Raw genomic sequence first — 15,402 nt, 5'->3', positions numbered from 1 at the left:
CATTTGGTGCAGAATTAATTGACTCCATCATATCTATCACTTTTCCTTCACTTTTACTATCTCAGGCTGTTCTCTCATTATGACTTTATGCTACATATAACTTTAGGCAGAGGTCTTCAAACTGTGGGGCGCGCCCCCCTGGGGGTCCGTGAAAGGTTTCCAGGGGGGGCGCGAATGCCTCTGCAGTTACATGCAAATGAAGATTGCCTGGAACTGCTGCCTTGTTCATTTGCCGCATTTCCAGGCTGTCTTTATTTACACGCAGCCCTTTAACTTTGGGACTAAAAAGTTTCGGATGAAGAGGTCACAGGGTGTCAAGAATCTGGCTAAAAAGAAAATAAGTAAGTAGATTAGGTATTTTGTAGTTGGCAAATACGGTCACTGCAGATGCCTGAGTCTGAAACCTGAGCAACACGTAATTGGACCATCGTTGACACTTTGGCAAATAGTGACCTTTAAACTGAAAGTGCTGCGTGGTCCCAGCCTGTGACAAAAAGTACTGTGAACATGTAAGTTAATATTTTTCCCTTGCATTACACACTGTCTAACATAGGCTGCTGCAAAATGATGCAGTGTTTGAGATAACAGCACATTGTGTGGTTAGGTTTACTACATTTTTCGTCATTTTTACTAATGGTAACACTGTCATGCGAAATATTATACCTCATCATTACCAGTTTTGCACCTAAATCCATCAATAAGCAACTGCAAGATGACCAATCAACCTTTATGAAGGGCCTTCTACTGCCCCGGAACACATGTTGCCAGCCACTTTTTAAGTAACGTTTGCTTAGTTTGAGTTAGAATCAAATGTTTTAGTTCAAATCTGCAGATTATGCAGCAGTTGATGAAATATGTAGCAAATGTGGTAAACCCATAACTATGCGGAAAACGCTGCTACCTCAGAAACTCATAAGTGTCTCAATCATTTAATGGCTGGTAAGAGGATGTAGTGTAACGACCAGAGCGCCTGACTTTGAAGCTGGGGAACCAGGTTCAAGTCTTGGCGGGAGGCTCAAATATCCTGTGATTCTAGGCAAATCACTTAATCTCCCCTTGCCTGAAAAAAGATTTACGTGTCCGTCTGTAATGCAACTGGTGCTAATGTAAAGCACTCTGATACCTTCAGGTCGAGTTTGCGCTGTATTAAACTTTTTTTTAAACGCTTGTTTCTGTTTTTAACCGTCTGCACCACCACCCCACATTTGCTTTCAGGGAGATACACCACAAAGTCGGCATTGAACATTCAGGGGCAGTTGCTTTTGTAAAAGGTGAGTCCAGGGGATGGCAGGGAAGAAGTCAACAGAGTTCCATTCAGATGCAGAGCCCTGATCCTCTTGACCCCTAGGGCCTCAGAGTAATGGTCCAGGAGAAGGAGAAAAATAAGGAGATTCATGAATATACTCAAAGAGATGGTCCAGAAGAGGAAGCACTATGTAGGGCTTCATTTTTATGGTTACAAATGGCCAGAGACTGTGTCCTCAGAGAGATACCCCAAGGAAGGGGACGATAGATATGGGCCATCCATTAGTGCAGCAGGTAATGCTGTCCGCTGTGTTAGTGGCGCTACTGCTGCTCAGTTATAGCTGTCTTACCGTGGAGTGGGTGCCCATTTTCCTTGTTAGCATTAGAGCCCAGATAATGTTTGCTTTTCTTTAACACAAAGGGGCAGAAAGAATCATTGGTACTGCAGGTACAGTGGTACCAGGAACCAACTAAACATTTATTATGGCTATTTTCCTTCATGCATTAGGACCCTATGAGGATTAGGGGGGCCGGGCTGCCATTGTCCCGCAGCAGCCACCAGGGAACTGCTGTTCCCTGGCAGTGGTGCAGCAGTTAAGAGGCATCAATATATTGGTGGGACCGCCACAGTCCTGCCAAACATATTAGGAGTCTCCTCTCTGCCATGGTTTTCATGGCGGTTCCTCCTCCGTGAAAACCTTGGTGGAGAGGAAACATAAGGGTTTCTACAGGGGCCCCATTGTGCCTCTGTGCCCAGGGATGCATGCAGAGGGTGACAACATGTGCCCCTTGTGTTCATGCACCCTGGTTCGTGCACAACATAAACTTTTCAGGCCATGCTGTGCGGGAACTGTTTTTGGCTTTCCTATTGCGTTGCCCATTATCAGGCACCACTGTGGGAACATCAAAATAAAAGCCCACCAGACATGAGTTACACTTGTAATCCGTCCGGTAGTCCGACCACAGCTTTGGCGGTGCTGTGACGGGACGGACCCAGCGCTGCAACACCAAAGTCGTAATCAGGCCCTTAGTGTGGTTTATGAGCAATAGTAAACGTACTGAAATGATCTCATAAGCCATGCTCTCTGCCTTCAGCCTTATCCCTCCCATTCACCCAATCATTACCGTAAAGTTTTGGAGGGGGGCCTCTCTTTAAAACATTTTGCTTAGGGGGGGCTTGGAGCAAAAAAGTTTGAAGACCTCTGCTTTAGAGAATGTCTGCAATTCATTCACCGTCCCTGTTTTCTGTACCCTGTTTTCTTCTAACTGCTTTTCTTAAGGAATTTTCTGATGCAGTTGTGAGTGGACTGTGATTCTGCTCTCTCATGTACTGCCTTCATAATTAGGGACACACTTTCTAATGTGTACAGACCTTAATACACTTTTTTAAAATTTGTTCTCATAATACTGCCGGTCTGTTGCCGCTCTCATTAACTTCACTCGCATGCTTTTGTTTATGAGGTAAGGTATTTTTGGTGTGCAAAGTCTAATGCTCTTGTATTGCACCTGTTTTATGAAACAATGCTTGCTGTTTTGTGGCCATAATATAGTGCTTTTTTCAATTTGATGCATTGCCTGTATGCTGCATGTATTGGTCACTGATTTGTTGCTTATGTTTCATTAATTTTTAATCAGGAACCTATTTCCTTCCTTTGTTTTGTTATTTGATGCGCCATTGGTTTCATCATTGCCTCATATTCCAATATTTCATCAATTCGCTTTTGTAGACCACCACTACAACGGTGCGCTACAATGTCTAACAATAGAAATGGTGGTCGTGGACCTAAGCAGCCACTTTTTACTGAAGTGATAAAGCAGGCTTCTAATTCGACACTGAAAGGTAACGGCTCCACATCGCCTCCTTCATCGCAAGCTGCATCACCTCAGAGCGACAAGTCCTTGTCTGATACTTTGCAACGCATTTTGCAGGAACTTTCTGGGGTTAACCGTCGACTGAAGGGTCTAGACATTACCATGACATCATTGGCTGCAGAGACTAAGTCTATTAGTGCAGAACTCCCTACTTTTCATACAAGGATTGACGCTATTGATTCTAAAATATCGGATATTGAGAGTCGACTGGATACTGTTCAGGGTTCAGATCAAGACCTACTCTTTTTGCACAGTAAAATCATCGATTTGGAGGATCGCAGTCGTAGAGACAATATCCGTTTTTTTGGATTTACGGAAAATATTGAAAAGCAAGACATGAAGATTTTTCTCTATGAGACCCTTCCCATTCTGACTGGTATTTCTTTTGTTCTGCCTCTTGAGATCTAACGTGCTCATAGACTGGGTCCTCCACGTTCTGGTGCTTCTGCACGGCCCAGACCAATTATTGCTTGTTTTCTTCGGCATGAACAAACTCGGCAGATCTTGTCAATGGCTCGTTCACGTGGCTCCTTCCTATTTCAAGGTCATACTATCCATATGGCTGCAGACTTCTCTAAAGAAACTAATGAACGACGGAAGGCGTTTCTTTTCCTGCGACCTCAGTTGCGTCAAATGGACATCAAATATGGATTATTTCAGCCTTCATGTTTTCGTATTACCAGAAATGGAGAATCCAAAGACTTCTACGATCCTGCACTTCCCCAGCAATTTTTGGATGATATCAAGTCCAATCATAAGGAAACTCAACCTTCTTCCTGTGCTCAGCCTCCTCAATTCAAGACTTCATCTACAAACCTACCAACGTCTCACTTAAACGCCTCTAACGATTCCAGGCAACGTGGTAGGGATCTCACCGATCTGCCTCGCTCTCAGGATGATAAGGCTTCAGCTCTGCATTCCGTCTCCTCCCTCACTAACACACCGCAAAGGGACAAGTCTAGATCACCTCTTAAAAAGTCTTCGGATGCTGACTGAATCCTTTTTTCTGTTCTAATGTTTTCTTTTTGTTATTTTATAGACAATAAGAAATCCTTGTTGTTGGTGATGCTTTTGCTGTTCGCTTAGCTACCTGAGGATTTATTGCATTAGATGATATGCTCACTTCTGATTCATGTTTCATATTGTGATCTATGTCTTAATGTTGTTTTGTATTTTCAAATTTAGCACTATTTTCAGCTTTCGAAGAGTATTTATCCATTTTCAGGTCTTGCTCATCATATGCTAAATAGATATCGCCTCTTACATGGGTTTTTTCCTGTTCATTCCCCTTCCTATGGTGATGTTAATGTTGTTAAGCTTAACACTGTACATTTAATTCACTAGACATTCCTCTCTTGCATAATGTATTTTTATTTCATTGTTTCATATATTTCAAACTAAGCTTTGTTATTGTCTTCTATATAGGATTTGTTCCTTCCTATATTTTATCTTTCCTATTTCTTTAACTCTATTTTTCACACTTCTTCTGTTATGTACCATGTTTTTCTTTTATTTCAACTCCTTGGTTTTTATTTCTTATCATCATATTATTCTCTTATCGTATGGTTATCATATCATGGTTTTTAATGTTTTCTCTATTTCCTAACTGTGTTTCACGATATGCTCTTATGGTTTCTTACGATTTTGATAAGGTTATTTTATTCTATTGCGTTTCATATATTCCATATTATCCTTTGTTCCCTAGATCCCCATTCTTCTTTCCTCAGAGGGGGTCCTGCCCCCCTTGGCGCTGCTTTCAGTGCGCCCAGACCCGTAGTTAACAGTCTAGGTACCTTTTCTCTTTTCTTATTTTTTCCTATCTCCATCTCTAATACTTGTTTCCTTCTATTTCTACCTACTTTGTCTATTTCAGATCTTCACTCTGCTTTTCTAAACTACTTTTGTATTTTCTTTTTCTTCTCTTTCCTTTTCCGCTCCTATTTCTTTTTATTTCATTTTTTAGTTTATCCAACTTCTACACACTTTGTCTTCTGTTTCCCAGAGTAACATATTTCTTCTTTTCTTTCTGTCTACTTATTTCTTTTCTTCCTTTTTATCCTATTGTTGAATCCTATTATCATGTCTTCTACTCATCCGCTATCAGTGATTTCCTGGAATGTTCATGGCCTCACCCATTATATAAAATACAAGAAAGTCCTTTCATATTTGCACTCTAAACATGTAGACATTGCTTTATTGCAGGAAACACATTTGGATGATGTTGAATCTAGTAAACTCTGCAGAGATTGGGTTGGTAAAGTTATTCATAGTAGTGTTTCTCAGCCTGATTCCACCAACCCTAACCCTGTTCGTAAGTGTGGGGTAGCCATCCTTTTTCGGAAGTCACTCCCCTTCACAGTTTCCAAAACATGGTCTGATACGGAAGGTCGGTATGTGTTTGTTAAGCTGAAAATTGGGAACTCTTTCATTTGTCTTGGTTCTGTATATGCTCCACTAGGTCCCAAAAAACAATGTTTCCTTCGAATGAATCGCCTTTTCACAGAAATAAATGCCTCTCAATTTCTCATTGGAGGAGACTGGAATTTGGCTCCAGACCCTGCCCTTGACAGAACAGGTTGCCTTGATACCGTCAATGCTTCAGATAGAGCCATTTTACGTGACATTCTTGCTGACACTGGTCTTGTTGATCATTGGAGGCTCAGTCACCCACAGGATAAAGAATATACGCTCTTTTCTTCTACCCACGGCACATTTTCACGTCTCGATTATTTTCTTCTTTCGCAACAAGCAGTCCAGTTGGTTACAGAGTTAAAGATCTTAGAGGCAGCCATATCTGATCATTCTCCTGTTTTCTTATCTCTCGATTTGGGTCTCTCCAGTCCGGGACGCAAGCCATGGCGATTGAACATAAACAAATATAAAACACCAGCAGGTAAACTTCTTTTACAGTCGCACCTCCGACTCAATATCCTCTAAGAGAATGGTCTGGGCAGCTGCTAAGGCGACCATTGGAGGTCTACTCATGCGGGATGCTGCTCTTCATAATAAGAAAAACGCTGCCAAACATGTTGATCTTGAGAAAGACATTCGCCGACTTTCTCAATCCTATATTTCAAAACCAACCCTCCAGAATCGTAAATTATTGGAGCAGGCACGAATGTCTCTTAATAGTCTTTTTACTTCTAAGGCTGAATATGCCTTGCAAAGGATGAAAGGACGTCATTACGAACAGGGGGAAAAGGCTGGTCGGTTATTGCCTGCGCAACTGCGCCAGAGGGAGGCCGCTATGGCAATTCCAGCTATCAAATCAAGTTGTGGTGATGTACGTACTCGGCCACAAGAAATTGTTGAAGAATTTACCTCATTTTACAGATCTCTTTACTCTCCAAGCACTCATATAGATAGCCTCGAAATGTCCAAATTTTTAGATGCGGTACACCTTCCACGACTTTCTGATGATGGTAGAGCCCTACTTGATGGTGTTATTACGAAAGATGAAATTTCTTCAGCTATAACTGCCTTGCCGTATCATAAAGCTCCGGGTGATGATGGTTTTCCTCCTGAATTTTTTAAATGGACTGGTCAGAGTATGATTGATACTTTACATGCCGCATTTGGGGAAGCAGCGGAGGAAACTTCTCTCAGATCTCTTTCCAACAAGGCCATTATAGCTGTTTTACCAAAACCCGGTAAAGATCCTTTATTGTGCGGTAGTTATCGGCCCATATCTCTCTTAAATTCTGATGTTAAGATACTTGCTAGCATTCTTGCATCACGTCTTCGTAAAGTTTTACCTTCTTTAATTCACAATTCAGAAGTAGGTTTTGTTCCCGGTCGGTCGTTTCTGAATCATTTACGTACTCTATCTCATGCTTTATGGTCAGCTAAACATCTTGCTGATAATGCCCTACTTCTTTCTCTGGATGCTGAAAAAGCATTTGATCGCATTGAGTGGGAGTACCTTTTTACTATTATGCAAAGGTTTGGATTAAGCGATCAATTTATAGATAAAGTACGACTGCTTTATGATAACCCATCAGCTCAAGTCAACTGCGGTGGTTTCCTATCTACTCCATTTCCAATTAGACGAGGTACTCGTCAAGGCTGTCCACTTTCCCCTCTTCTTTTCCTCTTGGCAATGGATCCTCTGGCTACTGCAATACGTCAATCTGCTGCAGTGGTTGGAGTCCCTCTTCCAATTGGTCATTCTAAAATGTATTTATATGCAGATGATATTCTTCTCACACTTACTGATCTTCCCCGTTCTCTTCCTGCTCTCCTTCACATCATTAATGATTTCTCTTCCTTCTCCGGTTACAAGATAAACTGGGATAAAAGTAAAGCACTACCCATGTCCATTGGTACTAAAAAAGCAGCAATCTCTGGTTTTCCTTTTCATTGGCAATCATCCCGGCTTAAATATTTAGGAATATTAATTAATAGAGGATTGGATAATAAAGTCACGGACAATTTGACTCCTTTAATTGCGCAAATGCAAAGAGACTTTGATAAATGGATGGCTTTGGGTTTATCTCTATGGGGACGGGTTCAGGCGGTTAAGATGGTTACCCTACCACGATTTCTTTATGTTCTAGGTATGCTTCCTCTTCACATTCCCCTAACTACTCTTCGGGCTATTGACTCCAAAATAAAACTTTTTGTCTGGGGTACGGTTAAACCACGTCTTACTTTGGCCAAATTAAAATCTCAACAATTACAGGGGGGTTTGGGTCTTCCCTCTATCGAGCATTACTCACTTGCTCTTCATATTTCACAACTTACTTTTTTTCTGCCTAAGTCTAAGGACATACCTCAATGGGTCCCACTTGAACGTCACCTATTGGCTCCTGGTCTCGGTCTCTCCCTTCTATACGGCAAGGGTTCCAGTCCTTCCGATGCTAAAAACCCTATCTTATCTGCAATATATAAATCTTGGCAGAGAAGCCATCGTATACTTAAATCTAATTCGCAAATTCATGTCAAAGCTCCTTTATGGCTCAATTCAGCTATGCGTGTTGGTGGTCGCACTTTGTCCTTGCCTTTGAGGCAGGAAGCTGGTGTCCATTCTATAGATCAACTGTTTCATGGTGACACTTTTAAATCCTTTTCCCAACTTAGTGAGGAATTCCATTTACCATCCACACAATCCTGTAAATATATTCGGCTTCAACAAGATATCACGAAACATGTAGGTCCTCCACCTGACTTGCTATCCGTATCTCCTATTTTATCTTATCTGCAGTTGTGGGGGAATCTTAAAGGTGTGACTTCTGGTCTTTATAAGACTTTCTTGCATCCTCTATTTTCACAGCCTCTCTCACAAGCTCTCCAGTTGAAATGGCAATCTCGTTTATCAGTTGTATATTCCAATACTCAATGGGATCAAATCTTAGAAGGATTACATAAGGGAGTCCGGGAAGCCCGTCTCAAATTCTGCATTTTTAAAATTATCCATGAATGGCACTGGTCTCCAGTTAAATTGCATCATGCTAAGTTGTTATCACATACTTCGTGTTGGAGATGTTCTGCTTCCGGTTGTGATATTACACATATCATTTGTGAATGTCCCCGTACTAGATCCTTTTTGCTTTTTGTAAGAAAGCAATTGGCTAATACGATGTCACTACCTCTACCCTTTACTTCTGCAAACATTATCTTACATGATTTTCGTGGCCTCCCGAAGCTTTCTAAACCGCAAACTCGTCTTCTTCATATTGCTTTGGCCAAAATTTGTATACTGCGTCACTGGAAATCTCCCTTGTCTCCTTCCCAGGAATAGTGGTTGGTGGCGATGATGCAAACAGCTTTCCATGAACGTACAATTTATAATTTACAGGATCAGGCTTCCATTTTTCTCCAAATATGGTCCCCTTTCCCGGAAACCACTGTGGATAGTGACTCTGTCTCCACTCCTTCTTCTCCTCCAAATACTATTCCTTCTTAATTTTATTCTTTTTATGGTCCTTTTTCCTGTTACTTTGCTATTGAAATCTTTTCCCCTTCCTTGGTATCATCTCTCATAATATCTGTTTTTGTTGCTCTGGGATTCTTTCTTTTTCTTTCTTTCTCTCTTTTTTCCTTTGCTTCATTTCTATCTTTCTTCTTTTCTTTTCTTTCTTTTCTTCTCTTATAATATCATTCTCCTGTTATCTCCCTATTATCATACATTCAGGATTATAGAATATTTGTTATTTTTGCTTCCTCATATTTGCTATATCTTATGTAAATTTTCTTCTCACTTGTACTAATTTTTATTTACCAATATTTTATTCTGCTTTATTATTGCATTTGTATTTGTATTTTCATTTGAAAACTTTTAATAAAAAATTTCAACACAAAAAAAAGAATGCTATGCGATGGGTGGCTTAGCGAGGAGTGCAAATGTTTTCATTTCTTCTAGTCTTTTTCTTCTTTCAATGCGTGCCACATTCTACAGCACGCATTGGAAGACGAAATCACTTAAATTGATTGTTTTTGAGAGGAATGGGCACCTTCCTGCACAAAAACAATCTCCCCACGACGCAGTCAACCTTGAACCATGGTGCAAAGGTGTCTGAACTGCCGCTTTGCAGCAGTTTATGTACCAACTTAGGGAAGAGCACAGAAATGCAACATATTGTGGTAAATATGTCGCATCCCTGTGCTTCGAAACTAAAGCAGCACAGTAAAATGACTTGCGGCATCGTGCTGCGTTAGTTTTTCGTAAATAGGGCTCATAGTCTCTTACACGGATGACACTCAACTAATGCTATCCTTCCATCAGCTTAATTACACTTTAATTGGGGACTTTCAGGGCTGACTTGCATACATTGCTCAATGGATGCACAACAGCTGTTTATAACTCAGTTCTGCCAAAACAGAAACTTTGATGTTTGGCTCTGTCGTCTCCCCTCTCGACGCACTGGTCTCTGGCCATCTGACTTATGGCCTGCTCTCACTCCTTCCACAGTTCTGCCGAATCTGGGAGCCTTGATGGACACTGCATTTGCCTTCAACCCCCACGTCAAGGGCAACACTGCTACCTGCTTCAGTCTGTTAAAATCCCTGCAAAAGCATTTAAAATCTCTTTCCATGACATTCGTAAAGGCATTGTGCATGCACGAATCCCCTCCAGGTTGGATTATGTCAACATACTTTACCTAGTTCCCCCCAGAATCTGCCGTCACGTCTGCTGCTTGTACAAAACATCGCAGCGAACTAATTTTAAATATCCCCAAATGTCAGTTATTAGACAAGGGCACAAAGAGCTACACTGGCTTACAATCAATTCTAGGATAAAATTAAAAACTATAATGATCACCCACAGAGCACTTCACCATAGGGGTCCTAGCTACATCCTGGACAAGCTTACACAGTATTCTCCTGCTAGGGCTCTATGCTCTTCCAGCCACCTCCTATTGTGCATCCCTAGATTCGGCAAAGCAGGTCCTTTTCTATTCTGGCTCCTCGATTTTGGAATGCTCTTCCACCCTCCCTTCGTGCCATCCCCAGCGAACGCCTGTTCAACGCACAGCTGAAAACATTGCTGTTTGGTGAGCTGTCATTTTTGGTCCTACTTGACTTGCATGAGCACCAGGAATTCTGAAGCAGCAGTTGCATTCTACAAATATCTCTTAATTCATCCATACCATATAGTCGTATAAATGAGCGTATGCCCTGAACCTTCCTCTCACCTCTAGAAAAGACGTTGTGTAGAAAGAGACCCACATCTGAAAGCCCCACTCACCTTGCATGAGACCTTATCTAGAAAGTGGCCCTGGACTGTACACCCCTACACCCATACTCTGCAGGACATCGTATCTAGAAAGCAGCCCTGGACTGGACTCACCCACACCCATACTCTTCAGGGCATCTTACCTAGAAAGCAGCCCTGGATTGTACCCCCACACTCTGCAATACATCTTATCTAGAAAGAGGCCCTGGACTTTACTCCCCACTTACCCTGCATGAGACCTTATCTAAAAAGAGATTCACACCTGTGTGTCCCACTCACTCTGCGTAAGACCTTATCTAGAAAGAGGCCCTGAGCTGTACGCGCCACACACACTGCGTGAGACCTTATCTAGAAAGAAGCCCTGAGCTATACCCTCCACACACTCTGCATTATCTAGAAAGAGGGCCTGCATTTTATGTCCCACTCATCCTGCATGAGACCTTATCTAGAATGCGGCTTTGGACGGTACCCCACCACACACACCCACACTCTGCAGGGCATCTGATCTACCAAGAGGCCCTGCTCTGCACTCCCTACTCACTCTACATGAGACCTTGTCTAGAAATAGGCTATGGACTGTACTCTAGAAAGAGGACCATAACTCTACTTGACTTTATCTGGAAATTGAGACCCATGTCTGTACTCAGTCCTTCACTCTGGATGAGACCCGGTCAAACAATGTCCACTCCTCTTGAAGAGACCTTTGAACAGAAACAAAACATTGGAGCAGTGTTTCATGATCCAATCTTTGGTGATTCAGGAAAGTCCAAACAATAAATAAAAATGTCTTTCAAATTCTATATTCATCTGGTCACATTTGTTGCAAGTCAAAGTCAGAGGTCAAAAAATAATAATAATACTGTGATTTGTAAAGCGCGAACAGCTACCTCCTAGGAGGATTCCCGGCGCTACAGTGACAGGTGGCCTGCAGGATAACTTACTAGCCGCAGAAAGTATAGCCGGTTAGTCCAGATTAAAAAGCCAAGTTTTAATTGATTTCCTGAAAATAGTTTCAAATACCAAGCTGTCTTCTGACAAATTGCCGCTTATGTGTTTTTTTAACATGGGGATTGGTGTTTACAAAATCCTCTCACTTTTCAGACAGACAAAGAAAGTAAAGGGAATTATGTGATCGCCTGTTGAATAGTTCTCTTTACTCTATGAAAGGAAAGGCTGTAGGATGTCAGTTTTTTGTAACGCACAACACCATGTAACTACCTTTAAATGAACTGTACGTATCAGGAGTAACCACAGCAAAAATGAGCACATCGTTTTTGTAATTCTGTAGTGTGATGGAAACAAAGACTTTAATTGGATCAAAACAGACCAAGACACTTTACTTGGTGAGTCACAAATGGTAAATATTCACCGAACCTCGATTTAGACATATTATCGTTTGTGAACAATATAGTTTTATCAGTAAAACTGTATATCTGTGCAAATGTATGGCCATTTCAATGGAAAATGTGCTGTCCGTAAATGACAGTGCGCTACCACACGTTGCTTGCTTTGCATATAAAAATCGCCCGGCGCATGTCCATTAAAGCTAGGTGGGTCACACATGTTTGTTGTTTTTAATAAGTTTGGGAAGCACTGTAGAAACTACACTTCCCATTCGCTCTAAGGAAGACCTGGTGTAGGAAGACCCTGACTGAATTGCAGGAGATAGTCACCACACCTCTACAAGGGATGTCTCAACAGAAAGACAAAGTACAATGTAGAAAGGACATAGTGACATCATTTGCCTTGTCATCTCTAGGAGCAATGTTTCCAAAGTGAAACCTAAATATGACATTGCCTCTTGTATCTGTTGAAGCTATTTTTTCAACTAGGATCAAAACATTGAAAGTGCAAATAGGCTACAATTTGGCGTTGCTATTACAAAAGGTCATGTATGCTTCACTCTCCGCACAATCCCTACGGAAGAGTCCCTTCTAGAAAGAAGCCAAGGTTTGAATGATGCATCCACTAGGGACCATCCATCCAGGGAAGTTCAGATGATATAACATTCTAGCACTGGAGGTGATGCACCAGGATACACTGTGAGCTAAAAACAGGGTGATCATCCTGTGGGGACATCAGTGCTGGATTGGGCACTGAGACTAAACTCCACTCCCTCTCCTCACAGGTGGTGAATCAAAAGAGGGGCCAGGCTGGTCATTAAATGTGTTCAGAGACACTCACCTGTAGGGTCTTCTAGGAAGGCACCCACCTTGGACTATGCACAGACACTGAAAGCCACTTCCTTCCCGCGATTCAACTCCAAGAAGATGCAGCATGGATAGGAGTCTGATTTGAATCTCTTTTATTGAGTTTTAAACAAAAGTAAGGAGTTGACCAAGCAGGCCAAAATGCAGTGACATTCAGACATGGGTACAGTATGTAAAAGGTTGGTCAGCAGTATTATACTACAGAGTGTGCAGTATACGACATTGCTGTATGGAAAACTTTAGCAAACATTTGGCAATGCATGAAAAATAGGGTGCACATACATCTCATTGCATGGGCGTCTCTGTTGACTGTTCATGTGGCACGGACTGTAGGTGATGGAAAGGAGTCTGATGCCACTTCTTCAACTTTCAATGTTGTCATTTTAACTCTGGTGTAGTGTGCTTATGATAGAAAGAACTAACAGCATATCCTCTCTTCTTTTCCTTTCTAAAGACAGGATGTGTGCCATGGAGGTACGGGAGCTGGACATGAAGGAAATGAGTACCATGATTCAATCCAAGGTGGTGTCGGAAGTCTCCAACCAGATCCAGTCCCTCCTGAGGTCACTGGAGACCACCACACTTGACATCGCCATTACTGGGGAATCTGGGGCAGGGAAATCCACCTTCATCAACGCCATACGCGACGTCGGCGATGAAGAGCCCGGGGCTGCTAAAACTGGTGTCACAGAGACCACCATGGTGACAGAGGGCTACCCACATCCAAAACTACCAACCGTTCAGCTCTGGGATCTGCCGGGCATTGGAACCCCAAACTTTCAGGCATCGGAGTACCTGCAGCAGGTGAACTTTGAAAAATACGACTTCTATATTGTCCTTGCCTCTGGACGATTTCGTGAGAACCATGCAGACCTCGCAAGGAGCATCAAGGCAATGAACAAAAACTTCTACTTTGTACGGTCGAAGATAGACCAGGATATGGAGGCATGCAAGAGAAGAAAGAAGACCAACTTCTCTGAGGCGCAAGTCCTCAATGAGATGCGTGAAGACTGCATCAGGAGCTTGGAAAAGGTAGGTGTGGAGGACCCCAAGGTGTTCTTGTTGTCTAGCTTTGAACTCCACAAATATGATTTTCAGAAACTACACAGTACCCTTGTTGATGAACTTACTGGACAGAAGAGGCATGTGCTACTTCTGTCCCTGCCGAACATCACTGCTGAGGTCATTGAGAAGAAGAAGGAGTCACTGAAGAGACACGTTTGGAAGAAGGCCCTGAGCACCTGCATCATCTCCGTCCTTCCTAACCACCCCGTGGACTGCAGTATCCCTATGTTGATCGAGTCTCTGAGCAGCTACCAGAAGCATTTCGGTCTTGACGACGAATCCCTTCTGGCGCTGTCCAGAAGAACCAATGCCACACCTGGCAACCTGAAGTGCCAGATCAAGTCTATGCTGGGGAAGGACCTTTCAGAGCACAAGGTGCAGACAGTTCTGAAAGACGCTGCCCAGAGTGGGCAAATGGTGGCAAGCCTGGTGAGGAGCCGTGTGCCAATTCTGAGCCATATTGTTTCTGGGGGCATCTCCTTTGTGGCAGCATACACCCTTCTGAACAGTGCTCTGGACGAATTCTGCCAGGACACGCAGCGGGTGCTCAAGACCGCCTTTGGTGAGGAGGAGGTGGACATGGACCAGCCATATGGGGTGCCCGACCCAGGATATTTCTACTTTGACTAAAGTGATGTACCGCATCAGCACTTAAAGCAACCAGGAGTGGAAAGGCTCTCAGAAGGAGGTGGGCGCAGATGGATAGGTTAATCGACTTTTTAGATTGAATAGTCCCTTCTGACCTGCAACTTCATCTTGAATATGTTCTCTACCAGGAATTGCTTTATTGAGAGACTTAATATGCAAAGTCAATAGTCTTATACAAACCCTAATGAGAAAGTCAAAGTCAAACAAATATCTATGAGTAACATTTCTATTTTTAACAAAATGTACAAGCACAACAATTAAACTTTTCTAAAATATAGAAGACATTGTTTGCTTTGTGTTTCTTTGTTATAAATAATTTACTTTTCTCAAGTTGAAGTAGTCTGTTTTTTATTCTGCTGGTATGAAAGTTTGATCTTTTAATTTTAATCCTTTGCTGAATTTGCAGTTAAATATTTCAGTATGTATTTGGTCTCATATTTCCAAACAGACATATGTGAAAAAACTTGGCCCGAGACCTGCTTGGAACAAGCAATTGGGTCATGGACTATGGAACAAGATTTTGTCTGTTTCTTATATAATCAAGCATTGATGGACTCTGGGGCAAAGCCACAGTGATATTCATGTGTTGATTTATCCCTCTGAGAGACAACGGTTTTCGAAGTTTCAACTGGTGGTAATCTCTGGTTGGGTATTACAAGAGATTGGGTAGATCTGAAAGTCATGCCC

At 42.2% G+C, this 15,402-nt stretch overlaps 1 protein-coding gene across 3 annotated transcripts in view; it reads left to right on the top strand.

Moving 5' to 3' along the window:
• LOC144770758 (interferon-inducible GTPase 5-like) overlaps positions 1-14,992 on the top strand; it is a 101,547-nt gene extending 86,555 nt beyond the window's left edge. For all 3 annotated transcript variants that reach the window (XM_078655504.1, XM_078655505.1, XM_078655506.1), the window contains exon 2: positions 13,457-14,992. In XM_078655504.1, the coding sequence (XP_078511630.1) occupies positions 13,462-14,697 (1,236 nt within the window). In that variant the 5' untranslated portion in view covers positions 13,457-13,461 and the 3' untranslated portion in view covers positions 14,698-14,992. The remainder of the gene's footprint in view (positions 1-13,456) is intronic.
• Positions 14,993-15,402: the final 410 nt, after the last annotated feature.

Source organism: Lissotriton helveticus, chromosome 7 (genome assembly GCF_964261635.1).
Source record: "Lissotriton helveticus chromosome 7, aLisHel1.1, whole genome shotgun sequence".
In the NCBI taxonomy this organism is placed as follows: Eukaryota; Metazoa; Chordata; class Amphibia; order Caudata; family Salamandridae; genus Lissotriton; species Lissotriton helveticus.
The sequence above is the reverse complement of the archived record's forward strand: the minus strand, read 5'-3'. Positions and strand labels throughout refer to the sequence as shown.